The 21465-nt window shown below is 36.3% G+C and overlaps 1 protein-coding gene across 3 annotated transcripts in view; it reads left to right on the top strand.

Annotated features, from left to right (window-relative positions):
• The window catches only part of FAF1 (Fas associated factor 1), a 535448-nt gene that overhangs the window by 60097 nt on the left and 453886 nt on the right, over nt 1-21465 (top strand). For all 3 annotated transcript variants that reach the window (XM_047869343.1, XM_047869344.1, XM_047869345.1), the window contains exon 2: nt 14305-14373. In XM_047869343.1, coding sequence (XP_047725299.1) covers nt 14305-14373 — 69 coding nt within the window. The remainder of the gene's footprint in view (nt 1-14304; nt 14374-21465) is intronic.

Here is a 21465-nt window from a genome sequence, read left to right on the forward strand (position 1 = left end):
TTCAAAGCCATTGTTTCCTTGTTGATGTTTTGATTAGATGATCTGTCCATTGCTGTGAGTGGGGTGTTGAAGTCTCCTACTATTATGGTATTACTGTCGATGAGTTTCTTTATGTTTGTGATTAATTGGTTTATATATTTGGGTGTTGCCACATTTGGCGCATAGATGTTTACAATTGTTAGGTCTTCTTGGTCTATAGACCCTTTATGATATAATGCTCTTCTGCATCTCTTGATACAGTCTTTATTTTAAAGTCTGGATTGTCTGATATAAGTATGGCTACTCTGGCTTCTTTTGTTGACTATTAGCATGATAGATGGTTCTCCATCCCCTTACTTTCAATCTGAAGATGTCTTTAGGTCTAAAGTGGGTGTCTTGTAAACAGCATATAAATGGATCTTGTTTTCTTATCCATTCTGTTACCCTATGTCTTTTGATTGGAGCATTGAGTCCATTGATGTTTAGAGTGAGTACTGAAAGATATGAATTGATTGCCATCATGATGCTTGTCGAGTTGGAGTTTCTGGTGGTGTTGTCTGGTCCTTTCTAATTCTTGTTGCTGTTGGTATTCATTTATTTTGTATATATTTTTTTCATCTTTTCTCCCCTCAGAGAGTTCCCCTTAAAATTTCATGCAGGGCTGGTTTAGTGGTCACAAACTCCTTTAATTTTGGTTTGTCTGGGAAACTTTTAACCTCTCCTTCCATTTTGAATGACAGCCTTGCTGGATAAAGAATTCTTGGCTGCATATTTTTCTGATTCAGCACACTGAATATATCCCACCACTCCTTCTGGCCTGCCACGTTTCTGTGGATAGGTCTGCTGCAAACCTGATCTGTCTTCCCTTGTAGGTTCGGGACCTTTTTTTCCCTTGCTGCTCATGATTCTCTCCTTGCCTGAGTATTTTGTGAATTTGACTATGATATGCCTTGTTGATGGTTGGTTTTTCTTGAATCTATGGGGTCCTCTGTGCTTCCTGGATTTTGATGTCTCTGTTTTTCCCCAGGTTAAGAAAGTTTTCTGCTATGATTTGCTCACATAACCCTTCTACCCCAATTTCTCTCTTCCTACTCTGGGACCCCTACGATTCTGATGTTGTTCCTTTTTAATGAGTCACTGATTTCTCTAATTCTTAAGTCATGCTCTTTTGCCTTAATCGCCCTCTTTTTTTCTGCTTTGTTATTCTCTATAAGTTTGTCCTCTATATCGCTGATTCTCTGTTCTGCCTCATCCATCCTTGCCGCCGCTGCATCCATTCATGATTGCAGCTCAGTTACAGCATTTTTTATTTCATTCCGACTAGTTTTTACTTCTTTTATCCCTGTAGAAAGGGATTCTAATCTATTTTCGACTCCAGCTAGTATTCTTATTATCGTGATTCTAAATTCTAGTTCAGACATCTTGCTTGTATCTGTGTTGATTAAGTCCCTGGCTGTCATTTATTCATGCGTTTTCTTTTGGGGTGAATTCCTTCATTTTGTCATTTTGAAGGGAGAAAAGGAACTAATGAGGTAGAAAAATTGAAATTAAAAAAAATATTAAAATTAAAAATTAAAAAGATACACAAAAATCGAATAGATGATGCTAGGTCCTAGGTGTCTTTTGGTCTGGGTGTTGAAAGTGGTTTGACAAATTAGAGAAAAAAAAGTGGGGGAAGAGAAAAAAAGGAAATCGTTTGTGAATTTGAAAAAATGAATACACTGAAGTAGACTAGTGTGAGATGATGGGGTTAAAATAGAATTTGAAAATAGAATTTAAAAATATATTCACAAAAGTAAAGAATATAGTAGAAAAAAAATTAAAGAAAAATATTTTGAATAAAAATTAAAGATAAACATGAATTTTTTCATTTTCTGTATAAGAAATGGAAAAGAAATGAAAAAGAGAAAAAAGATTAAAAAATGAAAAAAAAAAAATCGTTTGATAATTTGAGAAACTGAGTATACCCTAATAGACTAGAATAAAATGATGGAAGTAAAATAGATTTTGAAAAAATTTACATAGAGGCAAAAAATATAGTAATAAAAATTAAATGAAAATATTTTCTATAGAAGTTGAAAGTAAAAATGAAGTTTTTCTCTTTTTCTGCATTTGAGAAAAAGGAAAGAAACAAGAAAGAAAAAAGGAGAAATTGTTTGAAAATTTGAGAAGGTGAGTACACTGAAGTAGACTAAAACAATGATGGAAGTAAAGTGGAATTTGAAAAAATTTACACAAAAGTAAAAAATATAGTAATAAAAATAGAGAAAGTTATTTTTAATAAAAATTTTTAAAAAATGAATTTTTTTGTTTCTGTATTCAAGAAAAAGAATTGTAAAAGAGAAAAAGGAAAATGAAAGAAAAAAGAAAGAAAATTGAATAGATGAACCTGCTAACAGATTGAAGTAGGACGGAAATTGTCTCGTTTTCCCCTAGAAGTCAGTCTGTGTAGCTCTTTATAGTCCATAAATTAAGCCAGTGGTGAGACTTGTGTTCTTGAAGAGCGTGGTTGACCCCCTTGGGCAGGGCTCAGTGCAACAGCTCCACTCTCCACTAGATGGAGCTGCTAGCCTACTGGGTGGAATGTTGTGGTGCTTGTAGGTGCATATGTTCATGTGCAGGAGCGGTGAAAATGGTCCACCCAGCTACCCAGTCTGTTCTCCTGGATCAGCAATCGTCCACCCGTCCTCTGTCTTTAGCTCTCGTCCACTCCCTGCTTTTTCACTCTCTGTGACCAGGCCCCAGGCAGTACATCTCTCCCGAGTTTTGTCTCTGATGCGGCTGTTTTCCCCGGCCCCTTACTTCTGTAGGGCTGTGGCTTTGATACGTTCTGCCCCTCTGCGGGAGAGTCTCACCAAGCAATGGCTGAATGAGGAATGGCCGAATGTTGGCTGCACCCAGGAACACCCGCTGGACCCTGCTGTTACTGGTGCCCTGAGACTGCAGCCAGGTGCCAGCCCACCCCAGAAAAAGTTCACGAGACAGTGTAGCAGCAGCGTTTCAGGGATTATGGAAAATCACAACACACATATGGCACCAGGCTTTGCCCTCAATGACCTTGCCCCAGCACCAGTGAATGTGGCCGCCTTCTGGGGTCTACTGGGACCAGGTGGCTTCAACTGTCTCTACCAAATGTCCTTCCAGCAGTGGAACCTCTTTTCCCTGTGTGGCCCGAGAACCTCCCAGACCCCACTCTGTTCCTGAGGATTCGCCTTTCCCACCAGAGCACCACCAGGTATCGATCTGCGGAGTTGCAGCCTTTGCGCTCCCCTTGTTGACAGTCTTAATGGAATTTAAGCCCTCTCCTTTCTCATTTCTCCCTTTGTAGTTTAGTCCCTGTGGCTATTTCTAATTTTCCACTTTCTCTTCAACTGCTTTTGGTGAGGGGGGGGAGCATACTGGAAAAGCACCCCTATTGGGGAGGGTGCTTTTCCAGTATGCTCCCCCCAGTCTCCATCCTCTCTCCACCCTCAAAAGTGGTTCCCTACTTTTCGCGGCTTCTTGCTCCCCAAATTCACCTCTCCACGCCACGTACTTGCTGAATTCTGTGGTTCAGGTTTTGCAGATTGTTGTGTTAATCCTCCAATCAATTTTTTAGGTGTGTAGAATGGTTTAGTGTTGGTGGCTGTATTTCATGGATGCGAGACACATAAAAAGCTTCCATGCTGTTCCGCCATCTTGGCCCCTCCTTTGTTTAAGTTTCTAAGGAGCCACCAAACTCTTCTCTGCAGCAGCTGAACCATTTTACTGTGTCATTAGCAGTGTGTGAGGGGTCCAGTTTCTCCATGTCTTTCCAAACATTTGTTATTTACTGTTTTTAGAATTTTATTTATTTATTTATTTTAATTTTTGTTTCATTTATTCCTGAGAGAGACACACACACACAGAGCATGAGCGGGGGAGGGGCAGAGCGAGGGAGGAACACAGAATCCTAAGCAGGCTCCAGGCTCTGAGCTGTCAGCACAGAGCCTGATGTCGGGCTTGAACTCATGAGCCTTTGTGCTGTGAGATCATGTCCAGAGCCAAAGTTCAACGCTTAACTGATTGAGCCACCCAGGTGCCCCTATATTTATTTATTTTTAATTACAACCATGTTGGGAGGTGTGAAGTGGTACTCATTGCACTTTTGATTTCAATTTCCCTAATGGTTAGTGATATTGAGCATATTTTTTTGTGCTTGTTGGTTATCTGTGTACCTTTGGAGAAATATGTTAAGTTCTTAGCCCATTTTAAGATCAAATTGTGTTCTTGTGTTTGAGTTGTTAAGTGTTCTTTATATAATCTGGATAACTAAACCCTTATTAGACCTACGATTTGCAGATATTCTCTCCCATTATGTAGATTGCTGTTTTTTTTTTTCTCAGCAATGCCCTTTGATGCACACATATTTTTAATTTTGATGAAATGCAGTATATGCGTTTTCTCTTGTTGCTCATGCTTTTGATGTCACATCTAAGAATCCATTACCAAACACAAGGTCATGGATATTTACCCTTACAGTTTTTTCTAAGACTTAAAATTTAACTCTTCTATTTTGAGTAATTTAATCAATTTTGAGTTCATTGTTGTATATATGGTGTGAAGCAGAGGTCCAAATTTATTATTTTGCATGTGGGTATCCTGTTGTCTCAGCACGGTTTTTTGTTTTTTAGAAGAAACATATATTTTTTTTAATTTTAGAGAGAAAGCATGAGTGGGGGAGAGGGTCAGAGAAAGAGAGAGAGAGAGAAGAGAGAGAAAGAGAGAGAGAGAAAGAATCTTAAGCAGGCTCCGTGTTCAGTGCAGAGCCCAATGTGAAGCTTGATCCCACAACCCTGAGATCACTATCTGAGCCAAAGTCAAGAGTTGGATGCTCAACCAGTTGAGCCACCCAGGCATCCTGTCTCAGCACTGTTTGATGAATAGAGTGTTCTTTTCCTATTGAATTGTTTTGGCACCCTTTTCAAAAATCAGGTGGCTATAGGGGTGCCTGGGTGGCTCAGTCAGTTAAATGTCCAGCTTCAGCTTAGGTCATGATCTCACGTTCATGAGTTGAAGCCCTGCGTCGGGTATGTGCTGACAGCCCAGAGCCTGGAACTTGCTTCAGATTCTTTGTGTCCCTCTCTCACTCTGCCCCTTCCTTGCTTGTACTCTCTCTTTCTCAAAAATAAATAAACGTTAAAAAAAAAATCAATTGGCTATATATGTATATAGGTTTATTTCTGGACTCTCAGTTACATTATATTGTTCTGTATGCCTGTCTTATATCAGTATCAGAATGATACTATAGCTTTATAGTAAGCTTTGAAATCAGGAATTGTCTTTTGACTTTGATTCCCCCCTCCCTCCCCCCAAGATTGTTTTCACTCTTATTGGTCCCTTGCAGTTCTCTTTGAAATTGAGGATCAGCATTTCCGTTTTACAAAAAAGGCTGTTGGAATTTTGATAGAGATTGCATTGAATCTGTACATTTGTACATTTCTTTGGGTAGTATGGTCCTCTTAATGATAGTAAGTCTTCCAATCCATGAATATTGGATGTCTTTTCACCGATTTAGGTATTTTAAAATTTCTTTGAGCAGTTTTCACTGTTTCCTTCGTTAAATTTATTTCTATATATTTTATTCATTTAGTCTATATCACAAATGGAATTATTTTCTTAATATCCTTAACCAATTATTCATTGCTAGTGTATAGAAATACAACTAAGTTTTGTGTGTTGATTTTTTATCCTACAACTTTGTGTGTGTGTGTGTGTGTGTGTGTATGTGTGTGTGAAGCCCTGAGGATTTTCTATGTTTAAGATCATATTATTTGGGAATAGGGATAGTTTTACTTCTTCTGTTCCAGTTCTGATGTGTTTTATTATTTTTCTTGCCTAATCTGGCTAGGATTTCAAATATAATGTTACATAGAAGTGGCAAAAGTGGGCTTTCTTATCCTGTTCTTAATCTTAGGGTAAAGGTTTTTAGTGTTTCATCATTGAGTATGCTGTTAGTTTTGGGTTCTGCATAAATATATTTTATGTTAAAGAAGTTCCCCTCAAGAGGTGCCTGGGTGGCTCATTCGGTTAAACGTTCAACTTCGGCTCAGGTCCTGATCTTACGCCTCATGGGTTCGAGTCCTGCGTCAGGCTGTGTGTTGATAGCTCACAGCCTGGAGCCTGCTTCAGATTCTATGTCGCGTGCTCTCTCTCTCAAAAAATAAATAAACTTAAAAAAAAAAAGTTCCCAAAAAGTTCATAATTTATGTGTTTTTATCATGAAAAGGTTGTTGGATTTTTCAAATACTTTTCCTGCATTATTTGAGCTGATATTTTTGTTTTGTTTTGTTTTGCTCTTCCTTCAGTCTATATATGTGGTATAATGATTCCTCTGTGTTGAATCACTTTTGCAATCCTGGGATAAATCCTCTCTTAATATGTAGCTGGTTCTGGTTTGCTGTTATTTTGTTGAGAATTTTTTTCATTCATATCCACAATGGATGTTGGTCTGTGTTTTTCTTTTTTAGTGCTCTGTTTATCTGATGTCATTATTAGGATGCTTCTGACCTCACAGAATGACTTAGGAAGTGTCCCCTCTTTGGTTTTTGGGGGATGATTTAAAAAAAATGTTTTTTTAACATTTACTCATTTTGGGGAGACAGAGAGAGACAGAGCAGAAGTGAGGGAGGGGCAGAGAGAGAGGGAGACACAGAATCTGAAGCGGCCTCCAGGCTCCGAGCTGTCAGCACAGAGCCCGACGTGGGGCTGGAACTCACAAACTGCGAGATCATGACCTAAGCTAAAGTCGGACGCCCATCCGACTGAGCCACCCAGGTGCCCCTTTGGGGATGATTTATAGGATTGGTGTTAATTCTTTTTTATATAATTGGTAGAATCTAGCAGTGAAGCCATCAGGTCCTTGGCTTTTCTTTATAGGAGACTTTTGATTACTGATACAATCTCTTTATTTGTTATAAGTCCATTTGAATTCTGTTTTTTCTTGAGTCAGTTTTGGTAGATAGTATGTTTCTAGGAATTTCTTTCATTTCATGTAGGTTATCTAATTTGGTGACATATAATTATTCATAGTATTATTTTCATACTTTTAGTTTTGTAAGGTCAGTAGTAACATCCCTGCTTTCACTTCTGGTTTTAGTAATTTGAGTCTTCTCTTTTTTCTTGGCCAGTCTAAACATTTGTCAATTTTGTTAATCTTTTTGAACAGTCTTTGATTTTGTTGATTTTCCTTATTGTTTTTTCTGCTATTAGTCTCATATTTTTATTACTTTCTTCCTTTTAGTGGCTTTGGGTTTAGTTTGTTCTTTTTCTGTTCCTTAAGGTGTGATGTTACTTATTTTAATCTTCTTTTTAATAAGATATCTACAGGTGTAAGTTCCCTTTTGGTCATAGAAAGATACTTTTTATGGTTTCTATCTTCCAGAATTCATTGAAACTTGTTTTTATATATTCTTTCCTAGAGAATGTTCCATTTGCACTTAAGAAAATATGTATTTGTGTTGTTTTGGGTAGAATGTCCTATAAATGTTAAATCTAGTCACTTAATAACTATATTTCAATTCCTCTATTTCCTTATTGATGTTCTGTTTAATTTTGTCCTTTATTGAAAGTATAGTATTGATATCTTCAAGTGTTTCTGTAGAATTGTATTTCTCCTTTCAATTTTGTCAATTTTTTCTTCATGTATTTTGGAGACTCTGTTATTAGGTATGTATGTATTTCTTATTTTTATATCTTCTTGATGTATTGTTCTTTTATCAGTTCTTTCTCTTATGAAAGTTTTTGACTTAAAGTCTGCTTTATCTGATATTAGTATCATGAGCCAGCCTTTCTTTTGGTTACTAATTGCACACATATTTTTCTGTCCTTTCACTTTTCACCTTTTTATGTCTTTGGATTTTGAAGTGAGTCTTTTATAGATAGCCTATAGTTGGATCATGTCTTTTTTATCCATTCTGCCTATCTCTGACTTCTAATTGGAGAGTTTAATCAGTAATTACTGATAAGGGTGCATTTAGTTTGGCTAGTTTGCTGTTTGTTTTCTGTGTGTCATTCTTTTTTTCTCAGTTTCCTCAATTCCTTCATTATTGTCTCCTTTTTGGTTACTTGACTTTTTGGTACTGTACTGTTTTGTTTCCTTTCTCATCCTTTTTTCTGTGTGTTTTTTAGTTATTTTCTTAGTGGTTACTCTAGGGATTATAAATAGCCTCTCTATATTATAACAATCTGTTTTGAATTAATACCAGCTTAACTTCAGTAGCATACAAAAACTCTGCTCCTATACAGCTCCATCGCTCCCTCTTCATGTTGTTATTACACCTTACATCTTTATACATTCTGTGCTCATTAGTGTCGATTTATACATTTTGTGTTCATTGATGTCAATTTATAATCTTGTTTTATGCATTTGTTTCTTAAGTAATGTAGAAAAAAGTTATAAACCAAAAATATAATAATACTGGCTTTTGTGTTTGCCTATATAATCACATTTATTATTTATTTATTTATATTAAATTTTTTAAATGTTTATTCATATTTGAGAGAGAGAGACAGGAGCATAAGTGGGGGAGGGACAGAGAGCGAGGGAGACACAGAATCCAAATTAGGCTCTAGGCTCTGAGCTGTTAGCACAGAGCCTGACGTGGAGTTGTAACTCACGAACTGTGAGATCATGACCTGAGCTGAAGTCGTCCTCTTAACTGACTGAGCCACACGAGGTGCCCCTTTCGTTTAGTGTTAAAGGATGGTTTTTTCTTGTTTTTGTTTTTGCTTTTGTTTTGCTTTAAATAAGTCATCCTACTGCTTTTTGGCATTTATAATTTCTGTTGAGAAATTAGCTGTTGATCTTATTGGGGGTCCCTTGTAGATGAAGTTCTCTCTCCTTTCATGATTCTTTTTGAGTTTTTAAAAAAAATTTTTTTAATGTTTATTTTTGAGACAGAGGGAGACAGAGTGCGAGTGGGGGAGGGTCAGAGAGCGAGGCAGACACAGAGTCTGAAACAGGCTCCAGCCTCTGAGCTGTCAGCACAGAGCCTGGTGCGGGGCTTGAACCCATGAACCATGAGATCATGATCTGAGCCGAAGTCAGATGTTCAACTGACTAAGCCACCCAGGTACCCCTCTTTTTGAGTTTTGATAGCTTGATTGTAATGTGTTTTGGTATGGATGTCTTTGCGTTTATCCTTTTAGGAATCTCTTGAACATTTTGAATGTGTAGTTTATTAAGTCTTTTACCAAATTTAATTAAGTTTTTAGCCATTATTAAAATATTCTTTCTGCCTCTTTATTTCTTCTCCTTCTGGAACTCCCTGTATGCATGTGTTGGTGTATTTGGTGAGTCTCACTTATCTCTTCAGCTCTGTTCATTTTTCTTCGTGCTTCCCAGATTGGGTAATTGCATTTGAACTACTTTCCAGTTCTCTATTCTTTCTTCTGCCTCCTCAAGAGTTGCTATCAAAACCCTGTAGTTAATTTTTCATTTCAGTTATTGTACTTTTCAGCCCAAGATTTTTTTCCTTGGGTTCTTTTTAAAGTGATTTGTATGTCTTTATTGATAGTCTCTATTGACCCATTGTCATTTTGGTTCCCATTAGCTCTTTGTTTATGGATTCTTTGAGCTCTTTGAGGATGTTTAATATGATGATTGAAAATCTTTGTACAGTAAATCTGATGTCTCTTCTCCCTCACAGACCATTTCTGTTAGTTTCTCCTTTGAATGGGTCATACTTTCCTGTTGCTCTGTATACATCGCAATTTCTTTTTTCACAAGTGATTATTTTAAATATATAATGTGAAAACTCTGGAATTCAGGTTTTTACCTCTCCTTATGGTTCATTTCTGTTGCTTTCTGTGGGTTGTTATTTGTTCACTTGCTTTTCTAAACAATTTTTATAATTTTTTTGGTGATGAGTTGTCTGTCTTAATCTGCTTGGGCTACAGTGACAAAATACCATAGAACAGAGATATTTTCTCATAGTTCTGAAGACTGAAAGTCTCAGATCAGTGGTGCCAGTGTGGTTAGTTTTTGGTGAGAACTCTTCCTGACTTGCAGATGGCCACTTTCTCTCTTGGTTCTCATGTGGCAGGGACACACACACACACACACACACACACACCAAGCACTCTCTGGTGTGTCTTCTTATAAGAGACGTTAATTCCATTATGAGTGCCCCACCTTCGTGATCTCATCTAAACCTGATAATTTCCTGTATGCCCCCCATTACTGAGTGCCATCACAGTGGCGCTTAGAACTTCAACATCTGAATTTGGTGGGCAGTGGGAGTGGGGTACAAACATTTGGTACATAACAGTCTCTGAAATCTTTCCTTAGTTGTGATCTGCTAATGGTATGAGAGAGATTTTTTTTAATATCTGGAGTAAAAAAGAAAATAAAAAGAAAAGAGAAAAAAAAAAGAAGAAAGAACGCAGGCTGTCTCTGTACTGGAGCACTCTAACACTTAGGCTGTTTACAACTCTCTCTTTTTTTGTGCTGAGCCTAGAGATGAGTCGGTAGTTTTTTCAGGTATTCTCTGAGTAGGTGTCTTGCCTTGGACATGTGCATCGCTTTCTAAACTCCCAGTATTTTTTAGTGCCGTACTTTCCCAAAGAAATTGTCTTGCCATCTTTTTCTTCCAGGTTTTTGGCTTGCCTGTTATTTGCCTCCATTGGAATATTTTGTCCCAAGTGGCAGTGAGTTTTTCATTTGCCTTAAAATTTTCATGAAGAATGTCCTCTTCAGAGTATAGCTGCTCTTTCTGTACTAGGAGAATTTTGAGTTGGTAAAACAAAGGCGAGAGCCTTGAGTCAGTCCTTCAGGTAGCCTTGCACAGGTCACAGCAGACAAATTCTTTGAGAACAGTGTCTGCTCTGCTCTCTAGAACCAGGGACTAGGGTTCAACTGTAGGAATGTGGGTTAGTATATTCAAGACTTTTACAGAGCCAAGAGTGGAGAAAGGGAAATAAAAACATTGCAAAGCTTTCACACTGTTTTGAAGTCACCTTTTTCATGTTTCAGCATTTGTTTGATTTGTACAAACCTTTGACCAATTTCCAGAGTTCTGAGAAATTTGATTCTGACGGTTTTTGTTCAGTTTTTTGTGTTTCTGTGGAAGGATTGGCTCTTGGAACTACCACCTACATGTTTTTCTGAGGGAAAAAAGGATGATGTCTTTGAGGAAGTGTATTTTGCTTGTGCTTTCCGATGTTTGTTGCTGTTGGGCTCACTATGTACCTCTTACAGTTTTTCTCTCCACTTCTTCCTGTGCAGCTTCTGCCCTATCTTAACTGTTCTTAGCTGCTTTTGTTACTATTTTGGAGCCTTTGGATTATCTCTGGTTTTTCATTCAGCTTAAAATGAAGATTGCCTTTTTTACTTGTTTCCTTTGTTATATTTTTATGGTGTCCAGGAATCAAATTATTCCCTTACTCCCCAAATTTCCCTCTTAAAAATTTTTTTTCATTTTATTTATTTTCATTTTTTTAAAAACATTTATTCATTTTTGAGAGTGAGAGAGAGTATGAGTAGGGGAGGGGCAGAGAGAGTGAGAGACACAGACTCAGAAGCAGGCTCCAGACTCTGAGCTGTCAGCACAGGGCCCTATGTGGTGCTTGAACTCACAGACCGTGAGTTCATGACCAGAGCTGAAGCCAGATGCTTAACCAACTGAGCCACCCAGATACCCCCCCAATTTTTTTTAATGTTTATTTATTTTTGAGAGAGAGAGGGAGGGAGGGAGAATCTGAAGCAGGCTCTAGGCTCTGAGCTGTCAGCACAGAGCCCTGTGTGGGGCTTGAACCTACAAACTGTGAGATCATGACCTGAGCCAACTGGAATGCTTAACCGACTGAGTCACCCAGGTGTTCCCTGCAAATTTCCCCTTTGGTTCTTGTAGTCAACCCTTCTTCCTATCCTAAGCCTGTGATAATTAATATGTTTTCTGTTCTCATAACTTTGCATTTTCTAAAATGTTATGTAATTGGAATTATACAGTATGTAAGCTTTTGAGCCTGGCTCAAAACACATTGCATAGTAATGTACAATAGCACATTGTACAATGTACAGTTGTACATTGTACAATTGTACATATGTACAATAGCATAATACATTTGAAGATTTATTGCCGTTGTTTTGAGTCATCAGTAATGTGTTCATTTTTGTTGCTGAGTAATTTTCTATTGCATGAATGTATAGTTGAAGGAAATTTGGGATGTCTTCTGTTTTTAGTGGTGATGAATAAAGCTGTTATAAACATTCATGTATAATTTTCATGTGAACATAAGTTTTAATTTCTTAAATAATACCTAAGAAGTGGGATTACTATATCATAACTTTCTAAGAAAATTGCTAATTAACTTTGCAAAGTGGCCATATAATTTTGAGATTCTTATGTAATACATATATCAGTGTATGAGAGTTCTGGTTCTTCTGCATCCTTACCATCACTTGATGTTAGTGTTTTGGATTTTAGACACTCTAATGTATCGAAGTGACATCTCTGTTTGTTTTACATATTCCTATTAACTAATGCTGTTGAACATTTTTTCATGTATATTTATTTGTGTATCTTCTTTGGGGAAGTTTCTGTTGAAATCTTTTGCCATCCATCCATCCATCCATCCATCCATCCATCCATCCATCGATTTGTTTATTAATTATGTTTATTTATTTGGAGAGAGAGAGAGAGACAGAGCATGAGCAGGAGAGGGGCAGACAGAGAGGGAGAGACCATCCCAAGCTGGCTCCGCAGTGTCAGCGCAGAGCCCAGTGTGGGGCTTGAACCCCCGAACCCTAAAATCATGACCTGAACTGAAATCAAGAGTCGGTTGCTCAGCCGACTGAGCCACCAGGTGCCTCTTTATTATTTATTTTAATTGAGTTTTGAGACTTCTTCTTATATTTTGGTTATTAATCTTTTATTAGGTGTGTTTTGCCGATATTTTCTCCCAGTGTGTGGCCTGGCTTTTCATAACCTTAACAGTGTCTTTCAAAGTGCAGTCATTCTTAATTTTAATGAAGTCCATTTTATCAGTATTTTTGGGCTTTACTTTAGCTGTTGTGTCTAAGGCTCCTGAAGATTTCTTAGATTCTTCATATGTTTTCAGCACTAAAATTAGAATGGAATTAATAAATGTAACTAGAAAGGTTTTAGTATCCTTTCTTTAGTATTAAGAAAGTAAAATGGGGCACCTGGTTGGCTCAGTTGGTTAAGTGTCTTACTCTTGATTTTGGTTCAAGTCATGCTCTCATGGTTCGTGAATTCAAGCTCCACATTGGGCTCTGTGCTGACATTGTGGAGCCTGTTTGGGATTCTCTGTCTCCTTCTCTGCTCCATGCTGTGCAAGCTCTCTCCCAAATAAATAAACCTAAAAAAATTATGTTTTAATTAAGCCAGTATGTTCAAAATGGTCATCTCAACACACATTTAATAGAAAAATTATTATTTTTAAAGGTTTTGATTTTAAGTAGTCTCTCTACACCCCCTGTGGGGCTCGAACTTACAACCCTGAGATGAAGAGTTGCATGCTTTACCAACTGAGCCAGCCAAGCGCTCTGAAAAATTATTAATTCTTTTAATAATTTTTTTAAAAGCTTCTTTATTTTTTAGAGAGAGAGTGAGGGCCTGTGTGTGCAGTTGGGGAGGGATAGAGAGGGAGAGAGAGAATCCCAAGTAGGCTCTGCACTGTCAGTGTAGACCCTGATGTGGGCCTAGTGGGCCTTGAACTCACGAACTGTGAAATTACAGCCTGAGCCAAAGTTGGGCCCTTAACTGACTGAGCCACCCAGGCGCCCCTTAAAAATAAAGAATTTACGTTTTAATTTTTGTTCTAACTCCCACCCTCACGTGTATTTCACACAGCATATCTTAACTCAGTTGAGGCACATTTCAGGGACTCCCTATCCATGTATGTCTAGTGGCTACGATATCAGAAAGCACAGATCTAGAAGTTTTAATAGTTTTAGGTTTTACTTTAAATCTGTTATTTATTTTGAGTTACATTTTGTATAGGTATGGGTTGAAGTTCTTTTTACATGGTTGTCATCAGAAATGTTTTAATAAAAGCTCTGGGCAGTTAGAAATATAGAGATTATTCTAGGCTCTAAAGCTCAAGATTTAAACATAGCTTTCTGTTACTGCTTCATTGTCTTTTATTTCAGTGCAGTGTAAATTTACTTTGTAATTAATTTTCAAACCATATTTGTAAAATGCTAAGATGTGTTAGGGATTTAGTGTCTTGGCTTTATTCACATACCTTTTCAAACTTAAATTACACATTATGCTCTTTACCTTTTTAAGATTAACCTCCCCATTCGCAAACTCATATCTAAAATTCTTACTTTGTTTCCAGGCATGTACTGGCATTGAAAACATTGATGAAGCTATTACATTGCTTGAACAAAATAATTGGGACTTAGTGGTAAGTACTTCTTTTTTTTCTTTTTTGCAGCTTTGTTGAGATGTAATTGGCATATAGCATATAAATTTAAGGTGTATAACCTGATGATTTGATATACATGTATATTGTGACATGATCAACACAATAAGGTTAGTTAACATATCTGTCATCTCACAGTTACTTTTCTGTGTGTGATAAAAACTTTTAAGATTTACTCTTTTAGCAATTTTTAAGTATACAGTGTAGTTTTGTTAAGTCTAATTGCCTTGCTGTACATTAGATCCCCATTTATTCATTTTATACCTGGAAATTTGTATTTTTTGACCACCTTCATTCTGCCCTACCCCTGATAACCACCAATCTAATCTGTTTCTGTGAATTCCATTTTCTTTTAGATTCCACATAAAAGTGAGATCATACAGTATTTGTTTCCTCAGAATTATTTCAAGAATTTTTTCTTTCCCTGACCAGTAATCAAATTTTATTAATTTTTCAGTGTCCTTAACATTCCTTATAGATGATTCAGCATACCATAGCCATTAATAATTTTAATCTCAGTGCACAAAATCTAAATGTCTTATCTTTAATATGAAGTTCATATTTAGTTCAGTATTAAATTACTAAATTATTATGAATTCTTAGATAATTATATGGTTCTTAAAGTTGTTCTCTTCTCACTGTGTATTAAGGTTCCTCTTCCCCTGTAATATTTTGATTGAGATGCTTGGTAGGAGAGAAAAGTCAGACATGTCTAAATGTCAGAATAATTCTATTTGATGTTTCCTCCTCACTTCCTGGAGCTCTCACTGTTGATCACCCCTTTCTAAAGCTATTGAAGAAGTGACATTCTTGTGTGGTTAAAAAATTTTTTTTTAGTGAACTTCAGATAGTTTATTATAGAAGTGGTTTAATGTTTTGAATGGTGGGAGGCAGTAACTCATAAATCAAGTCCGGACACAGCACTACAGAATTGTAATTTATTTACAATTGCGAAGCAAACTATACATGAGTTGTTTAAAAAAAATTTTTTTTAACATTGATTTTTGAGAGACCGAGACAGAGCATGAGTGGGGGAGGGGCAAAGAGAGAGGGAGACCCAGAATCCAAAGCAGGCTCCAGGCTCTGAGCTGTCAGCACAGAGCCCGATGTGGGACTTGAACCCATCAACTGTGAGATTATGACCTGAGCCGAAGTCAGATGCTTAACCAATTGAACCACCCAAGTGCCTCATAAACATGAATTGTTTAACAGTATTGGAATAATACTGATTGTGTTGGGATGACACAGGTGTCCCTCAGTGCCTTTGAAATCCTAAAAAAGTCCAAATTACAATTTTGAAGAAGTGTTAATTTTCAGAGGTAAAAACTTGAGATGTGGGCTTAGAGAGCTGAGATTAGATATCCAGCTGTGTTCAAGTCCATGCATGCATTTATATAATCAACCATTAATTATCTATGTGTTTTGTGAAGATTTACTACTTTTAATTTTTATACTGAAAATATGAAAAATCTTTATTTTCAGCTTGTACAACTAATTGTTTAACATTTTCTAGTATATTATGCAAGGGTGTTTTCTTTTAATTGTGTGATTAAATTTTTCTAAATACAGATGAGTTAGTTCTAGTCCTCCTGTTTTGTAATCTGCATTTTTCACAACAGCGTATCACGAATGTCTTTATCTAAATAAATGTGACTGCTTATTCTTTTTAATGTTCTTCTAATGTTTGCATGGTATTTCAAGGGATGGTTGTAGCATAATTTTACCAATCAGTCCTATGCTGTTAGACATTTAGGATTTTTGCAGTGTTTTGCTAATATACACGTTACTGTAGAGAATATTGTTGAACATCATGGTGTGTGTAACCTATTATTTTCCTAGAAGATATTGAATAAATTCAAATCATAAGTGAATTTCTGGGTCAAATTATATATATATTTAAGTTTTTTGATATTTATAGTCAATTGCCTTCCAGGATGGTTGCATTAATATGTACATTTTTGAGATTGTCTATTTCATTAAACCAGAGCTTCCTTATTTTTCATATAAGAAAAATGTTCAAAGAAAACCTTTGGTTCTTGTCAAAGTTTACAATTGCTTGAAATTATGGTCTGACTTGAAATCCATGCTTTTACAATGATACAATCTTCTTTTAAACGTATTTTTATTCTTTCCTTCTTTTTTCTTTTAAGTTTTTCTGTTAATCAACCTTTGCTCATCATGACACATGCACTCCTTAATCTCCATCACATATTTCACACTTCCTCCCTGCTCACCTCCCTTCTGATGACCCTTATTAGTTTGTTCTCTATGATTAAGAATCTGTTTCTTGGTGTGTGTCTTTTTCCCCCCCTTTGCTTATTTGTTTTGTTTCTTAAATTCCACATATGAGTGAAATCATATGGTATTTGTTTTTTTCTGACTTATTACTCTTGGCATTATACTCTGTAGCTCCATCCATGTCATTGCAAATGGTAAGATTTTATTCTTTTTTATGGCTGAATAATATTTCATTGTATATATATACCATGTCTGCTTTATCCATTCATCAGTCAATGGACAGTTAGGCTGCTTCCATAATTTGGCTATTGTAAGTAATGCTGCTGTAAATATTGGAGTGTATATATCCCTTTGAATTAGTGTTTTTGTATCCTTTGGTTAAACAGTTGTGCCATTGCTAGATTGATTATAGGGTAGTTCTATTTTTAACTTAAAAATTTTTTTAATGTTTATTTATTTTGAAAGAGAGAGCAAGCTTGAGTGGGGGAGGGGCAGAGAGGGAGAGAGAGAGAAAGAGAGAGAGAGAGACTCAGAATCCAAAGCAAGCACCAGGCTCTGAGCTATCAGCAAAGAGCCCCATGTGGGGCTCAAACTCACAAGCCGCAAGCAAGATCAGGACCTGAGCCGAAATCTGACACTCAACGACTGAGCCACCCAGGTGCCCCTCTACTTTTAACTTGTTGAGAAACCTCCATGCTGTTTTCCAGAGTGGCTGTACCAGTTTGCATTCCTACCATCAATGCAGGAGGGTTCCCTTTCTTGGCATTCTTGCCAACACCTGTTGTTTCCTGTTTTGTTAATTTTAGCCATTATTACAGGCATGAGGTGATATCTGGTTGTAGTTTTGATTTGCATTTCCCTGAATTGAGTGGTGTTGTGCATCTTTTCATGTGTCTGTTGACCATCTGGATGTCTTCTCTGGAGAAATGTTTGTTCATGTTTTCTGCCCATTTTTAGATTGGATTATTTGTTTCTTGGGCATGGAATTGTATCGATTTTTTATGTATTATGGATACTAACTCTTATCAGATATGTCATTTGCAAATATATTCTCCCATTCCATAGGTTGCCTTTAGTTTTATCAATTGTTTCCTTTGCTGTGTAGAGGCTTTTTATTTTGATGAAGGCCCAGTAGTTTAATTTTGCTTTTGTTTCCCTTTGCCTCAAGGAATCTGTCTAGAAAAAAATCGGTCTGGCTGATGTCAGAGAGATTATTGCTTGTACTCTCTTCTATGATTTTTATAGTTTCAAGTCTTACAATTAGGGCTTTAATCCATTTTGAATTTATTTTTGTGTATGGTGAAAGAAGGTGGTCCAGTTTTATGCTTTTTGCATGTAGCTGTCCAGTTTTCTCAACATAATTTGTTGAAGAGACTTTTTCCCACTGGATATTCTCTTCTGCTTTGTCAAAAATTAATTGACCATATAATTGTGGGTTTATTTCTGGACTTTTATTCTGTTCCATTGATCTACGTTTCTATTTTTGTGCCAGTACCATACTGTTTTGATTACTATAGCTTTGTAATACAAGTTGAAGTCTGGAACTGGGATGCAGCTTGCCTTTTGTTTTCAGAATTGCTCTATTTGGGGTATTTTGTGGTTCCATATTAATTTTAGGATTGTTTGTTGCAGTTCTGTGAAAAGTGCTTGTAGTATTTTGATAAGGATTGCACTAAATATGTAGATTGCTTTGGGTGTAGACATTTTAACAGTATTAGTTCTTCTAGCCCGTGAGCATGGAATACCTTTCCCTTTGTTTATGTCATCTTCAGTTTCTTTCATCAGTGTTTTATAGTTTTCAGAGTACAGGTCTTTTACCTCTTTGATTAGGTTTATTCCTAGTTATCTTATTATTTTTGGTGCAGTTGTAAGTGGGATTGTTTTCTTAATTTCTCTTTCTGCTGCTTCATTATTGTTGTATGGAAATGCAACAGATTTCTGTAGATTGATTTTGTATCCCGGTGACTTCACTGAATGAGTGTATCAGTTCTAGTGGTTTTTTTTGGTGGAGTCTTGAGGGTTTTCTGTGTACAGTATCGTGTCATCTGTAAATAATGAGAGTTTTACTTCTTCCTTACCTATTTGAATACCTTTTATTTCTTTTTGTTGTGAGATTGCTGTGGCTAGGACTTCCAGTACTATATTGAATGAAAGTGGTGAGAATGGACATCCTTGTGTTGCTCCTGACTTGAAGGGAAAGGCTCTCAGTTTTTCTCCATTAAGGATGATGTTAACTGTGGGTTTGTCATATATGGCCTTTATTATGTTGATGTATGTTCCCTCTATTTTGTTAAGGGTTTTTATCATGAATGGATGTTGTACTTTGTCAAATGTTTTTTCTGCATCTATTGAGATGATCATAGTTTTTATTTTTTCTCTTACTAACACGATGTATCACATTGATTGTTTAGCCATTGAACCAACCTTGCATCCCAGGAGTAAATCCCACTTGATTATGGTGAATGATATTTTTAATGTATTGTAGGATTCTATTTGCTAATATTTTGTTGAGGATTTCTGCATCTGTGTTTTTCAGAGATAATGGCCTCTAGGTCTCTTTTCTTGTGGTGTCTTTGGTTTTGGTATCAGTAATACTGGCCTCATAGAATGAATGAAGTTTTCCTTCCTTTTCTATCTTTTGGAATAGTTTGCGAAGAATAGGTATTAATTCTTCTTTAAATGTTTGGTAGAATTTGCCTGTGAAGCCATTTGGTCTTAACCTTTGTTTGTTGGGAGTTTAAAAATTTTTTTAAATGTTTTTATTTTTTTATTCTAGAGAGAGAGGGAGAGAGAGAGCACGCATGCGAGAGCAGGGGAGAGAGGGGCAAAGGGAGAGAAAGAATCTTAAGCAGGCTCCATGCTCAGTGTAGAGCTTGATGTGGGGCTTGATCCAACAACCCTAGATTATGACATGAGCCAAAATTAAGAGTTGGATGCTCCACTAATTGAGCTACCCAGGCAGCCCTGTTGGGAGTTTTTTGATTTCTGATTCAGTGTTTTTGCTGGTAATTAGTCTGTTCAAATTTCTATGTATTTTTGTTTCCATTTTGTTTCTGTTTATTCATTTCTTCTAGGTTGTCCAATTTGTTGGTATATTGTTTTTCATAATGTTCTCTTATAATTGTATTTCTGTGATATCTATTGTTATTTGTCCTCTCTTATTTGTGATTTTATTTATTTGGGTCCTTTCCTTTTTTTTCTTGTTAAATCTGGCTAGAGGTCTATCACTTTTATTGATTTTTTTTTTTCAAGGAACCAACTCCTAGTTTCATTGATTTATTATTTTTTAAGTTTCTACATCATTTATTTCCGCTCTAATCTTTATTATTTCCTGCCTTTTGCTTGTTTTAGGTTTTGTTCTTTTTCTGGTTTCTTTAGGTGCATCATTAGGTTATTTATTTGAGATTTTTCTTGGTTCTTGAGGTAAGCCTGTATTGTTATAAACTTCTCTCTTAGAACCACATTTGCTGCCTCCCAAGGTTTTGAATTGTGTTTTCATTTGTTTCCATGTACTTTTTAATTTCTTCTTTTATTTGTTGACCCATTCACTATTAAGTAGCATGTTATGTAACCTCTCTGTATTTCTGCTCTTTCCAGATTTTTTTCTTGTGGTTGGTTTCTAGTTTCATAGCTTTGTGGTCAGAAAAGATGCATGGTATGACTTCACTCTTTGTAAGTTTGATGAGGCCTGTTTTGCGGCCTAATATGTGATGTATTTTGGAGAATGTTCCTTGTGTACTTGAAAAGAATGTGTATTTGTTTTTAGGGTTGAATGTTCTGAATATATCTGTTAAATCCATCTGGCCCAGTGTTTCATTCAAAGCCGTTGTTTCTTTGTTGATTTTCTGTTTAAATGACCTATTTGATGTCGGTGGGATATTAATGTACCCTACTACTATTATTATTGTTATTATTATTATTTATCAATTATGTTTGTTATTAACTGTTTTATGTATTTGGGTGCTTTCATGTTGGGTACATAAATATTTACTATTATAATATCTTGTTGGATTGTCCCCTTTCTTATTATATATTGTCCTTCTTTGTCTTTTTATAGACTTTGTTTTGAAACTTTACTTAATTATGCTTATTACTTTCATTTTTTATTTTTAGCCAAACTTTTTAAAGTTTATTTATTTAGTTTGAGAGAGACAGAAACAGCATGAATGGGGGAGGGGCAGAGACAGAGGGAGAAAGAGAATCCCATGCAGGCTCTGCACTGTTAGCACAGAGCCTGACATGGGGCCTGGTCTCATAAACTGTGAGATCATGACCTGAGCTGAAATCAAGAGTTATATGCTTAACCTACTGAGCCACCCAGGTGCCCCCAGACTTTGTTTTAGTCTATTTTGTCTGATATAAGTATTGCTACTCTGGCTTTCTTTTGGCATCTTCATCCTCTCACTTTTTATCTGCAGGTGTCTCTAGGTCTAAAATGAGTCTTGTAGGCAACCTACACATGGGCCATTGTTTGTTTGTTTAATCCATTCTGTCACCTCATGTCTTTTGATTGGAGCATTTAGTCCATTTATATTCAAAGTAGGTATTGATAGAAATGTATTTATTGCCTTTTTATCGCTTGTATTGTGGTTGTTTCTGAAAATTTTCCCTGATCCTTTCTTGTCTTTCTTTCATGGGTTCCTTGTTTTCTTTAGTCATACATTTGGATTTCTTTGGTTTTATTCTTTGTATGTGTATTAGTAGTTTTTGATTTGTTGTTACCATTAGGTTTGTATACAACATCTTCTGCATATAGCAGTCCATATTAAATTCATGGTTGTTTAAGTTTGAACCCATTCTTTACTCCTTTCCTCCCCCTATTTTAGGTATATGGTA

Source organism: Prionailurus viverrinus, chromosome C1 (genome assembly GCF_022837055.1).
Source record: "Prionailurus viverrinus isolate Anna chromosome C1, UM_Priviv_1.0, whole genome shotgun sequence".
Lineage (NCBI taxonomy): Eukaryota > Metazoa > Chordata > Mammalia > Carnivora > Felidae > Prionailurus > Prionailurus viverrinus.